We start from the raw sequence: 3,415 nt of genomic DNA, 5'->3' as shown, positions 1-3,415 counted from the left end.
ACAGCAGCTCAACCGCGTCTTCGCCACTTCGAAGACACTTAGTTGGGCTGCCGTGGCCCCCACCAAGATCAACGGGCATCTGCAAGAGGATGTCACAGGTCCGGCTTTGTGGGCGGTCAGCGATTACCCCGCAGATTACCGCCGATTACCCGCTTGCCCTGACATCACCTCTGCCGGGTTGATGTCATCTTCGGAGCGCCATAAAGCGCGAAAGCCGGGACCGACGACGACAAAACCAGTTCGACTGGATAGCCTGCGTTTGTGCGATCAGAATGCACCCTGTCTAAGGTCCTACATCCTGTCGGTTGCGAGGTTGCGGTGATTTGAAGCATTTTCAGCCTTGACGCGCTGGAGCTACAGCGGCGCTTAGCGGATGCATACCCGTCTACAGGCCACTACCGCTGACTGTAGCGACGCAGCCCCTGACGGCCTGGGGCACTTTCGCCGCCAAGGTCCTCGTCATTCTATCAGACGGGTGTTCAAAATCACTGCGCCATCGACTTTTCGCTACCACCGACGTTGAATTGCCCTGACGCACGTTTGTGTCCCTTTTTCGCCTTGCCTGTCCTTTCGGATGGCCTTGAACAACTTATCCAAAGAGCTGGGTCCACGTTCTTCGTCCATTTGCCTCGCCACGATATCTTCAGTTACCTGAGGACCGTCTCTCGTGGAGCGCGGCGCCTCTGTTGATGAGCTCCGCGATCTCCGCATGTTGACCTGCAGCACCTTGGCCGGGGCTGAAGGTGACGGTGTAGGTGGCCTGCGCAAACTCATCCAACTTTGTGCATAGTTCGTAAGAAGCCCCAAAAGGTCTAGATGTCTCGCTCAGCTAACTGCTCGGCTGCGACCTGTTGAGTCAGTACTGTGCGCAGCTTCTCCGCAACCACCGGGATCGCTTTTGAATGACCGTGGTATGGCTGTCTTCGTGGTCCCGTGTGCATGTGTCTTGAACTTTGCTGGCGAACGCTTCAAACTCGGGGCAAGAGAAGACCGGATCCTGAAAGATAGGATGGTCGGGGTAGGACTCGCGAAGGAAGACAGCGTCCTGCAGGAGCACCTCTCGAAGCCACTCCAGGAGTTCCAAGAAGGCGCCGGCGGCCATGTTCTGCTCCACCCCAGATCTGAGAAAGGGCTACTGTGGGCCCTTCCATTTGTCGAGTTGAGGCCAGACCTGCACGAGTAGCACCACAGGCGGCCTCACGGTGGCCGGGGCACGAAATAAGACCCCGACCATTCAGGGTCAAAGTCGGCCACGGCCCTCGCGAATTCGAAAGGCAGGAAGTCAGATAGCAGCCGGTCATTTGGTCTCCGTTATTCCAACGACCGGCTCGGCGGATCTGTATAGTTCGGGTCAGCCCAGGCCAGGGGTTGGCGGCTTGCCTAGGCAGATGACATGCCTGGCCTTCATCCACCCGGCCATGTCGGCGTTTTGCGTCGCCGCCACCTAGGCGCGTGGCTGACCTTGGAGACCTTGATGCCGGCCTTCTTGTAGAATCCTGGACGTCCATTCTCGGGCAGTCTGGCCCGACAACGGAGCTGTATATTCGGTGAGTGAAAGGGTCGATGCACCTCTGAGTTATGGGATTCCGGTGAATGCCATCACGCTTACCTTGAGGCTCCTTCGCCGATCGGCGGAGCACCTTCGTTTCATACCAGTCTTCGCTTTGGAAGACGGGAAACCTTTCCGCCTTTTCTACCTGCCAGCGCCAGAAAAGCCAGAACGCGAGGGCGCCGATGAGACAAGATCGCGGATCTCGATGCCGCAGAGCAGATCCATACTCCATGCGGCCGTGCTGGTTGGTCTTCCCACAGTTCATCACGACAACCAGCGCCTTTGTGGTATACCCCTGGGCCTTGAAGCCCTCGTTGGGTAAGTCCAGGGGAAAGCAGTCTGCCAACTCCATCGGCAGGCGGTTGCCGGACCGCAGCAGCATGTGGTTCCCGAGCAGAAAGTCCACCTGCGTCCTCAGGCGCAGGCGATCTCTCCTCTCGGACCATGCCACGTTGGTGTGGTCGGGCATCTGCGCCGGCGCATACACATCTCTCAGAGTTCCAACTCCCTGTCCATGTATTCCTTCCTCTTCCGGCTCCAAGTCGTTGCAAGAATGCTGCGTTTGAGCGCCTTCAGTGCCACTCCCGTGGCCGGGCCGCAGGATTGACTCCCGGCTCTTCTGCTCGTCGTAAAGCTTCTGTATGGCCGAGACGTAGCCCCGTACAGTATTATACTGTAGTTTGAGCGTGGACTCATACAACCCAAGTCGGAGTCTGACTCGTATTCGCTACCTCCGCCGCCTACAACGATGGTATCTGCTGGGGAAGCTGGGTGTTAGTATGATGGGCTGGCTCAGTCCGACGACCACATCCCGTGATCAACATCTGTTACCTGATGGTGCTCTGCGTCTTTTCACGGCCCTCTTGGCTTCCCGAGCCTCGAGGTGTCGTTTTTTTCATCGGCGACCCTCTTCCTTTCTTGGGAGGACGTGATGCCACTACCTCCTTCATGAAGAGCAAGAGCCTTCATCGACCAGGTCTCCGGTAGCTGTTGGCCCTGTGGTACCGAGGCCGGCCAAACGTCCGGGATCGCAGGCCAGTTGGCTTGACACCACCCTGTGAGGCGGTCAATGCATGGATCTACATGAAGATTGCAGGGCGCGCATGCGGCTTGCCTTCCATTCTTCCTGCTTGGGACGATAATTTCGCTTCGTATTCTTCGGCTGTGTTCTCCAGATCTAACAGGTAGTGCTCAATGGCCGCCCTGACCCGGGGATCCTCTATCGCGTTCGACATGGTGCAGGCGGTCGCCGTCGCGACGGTGGCAATGGAGGAGGTGGAGGAGGAGGTGGGAGGAGGGAGGTGGAGCGCAACGCGCGTGAGCGAGACCGAAATCGAAGGTCTCGCGCAGGCCCCGCGGGCGTGGACCTTCGATTTTGCCGTCCGATGGCGGTAATCCGACTAAGAAAACGCCAGCCCGCAGGGCCGGGCCTTCGAAAACGACATGGTTTTGCGGGGCGGGCGGTAATCCGATTACCGGATGACCGGTCAGCCGGCCCCGGGACCTGTGACACCATCGATTTAGAAAGAGGTTCCAGTGTTGGATCCACCTGTGCACTAGGCACCGATCGCGCACGTATAACTAATCGACCGCGCTAGTCACGTGCGAGTAAGAGGTGGGGCACAGGGAGGAAGGTCTTTGCACACAGTTTAGGGACACGTTTCCCTGGTTACGCAAGATATAACCAATTGAACCAGTTCGAATAACCTCACTGCAGTGAAGAGCCTGTCCACATATTTCAATTTAATTCAAGTTAAGTAAGTTGAGCGACGAATTTATTTCAAGTAATCAAGTTAGACCCCCGAACTTGACTTACTTGAATTGATGTCAGCGCTGTTGCGAAGAGAACCGACGAGCTGGGAA

The 3,415-nt window shown here is 57.2% G+C and overlaps 1 protein-coding gene across 1 annotated transcript; it reads right to left on the bottom strand.

Annotated features, from left to right (window-relative positions):
* Window positions 1-1,444: 1,444 nt before the first annotated feature.
* HRG_01569 (centromere DNA-binding protein complex CBF3 subunit) lies at window positions 1,445-2,787 on the bottom strand (the record flags this gene model as incomplete). The annotated part of the gene is made up of 4 exons (XM_044860040.1): window positions 1,445-1,536; window positions 1,610-2,021; window positions 2,558-2,607; window positions 2,667-2,787. 4 exons carry the CDS (start codon window positions 2,785-2,787, stop codon window positions 1,445-1,447), a joined length of 675 nt encoding a protein of 224 aa, XP_044726440.1.
* Between the last annotated feature and the right edge of the window lie 628 nt (window positions 2,788-3,415).

The sequence above is a fragment of the Hirsutella rhossiliensis genome (assembly GCF_020360975.1).
Source record: "Hirsutella rhossiliensis strain HR02 chromosome Unknown scaffold00001, whole genome shotgun sequence".
NCBI classification, from domain to species: Eukaryota; Fungi; Ascomycota; class Sordariomycetes; order Hypocreales; family Ophiocordycipitaceae; genus Hirsutella; species Hirsutella rhossiliensis.
The sequence above is the reverse complement of the archived record's forward strand: the minus strand, read 5'-3'. Positions and strand labels throughout refer to the sequence as shown.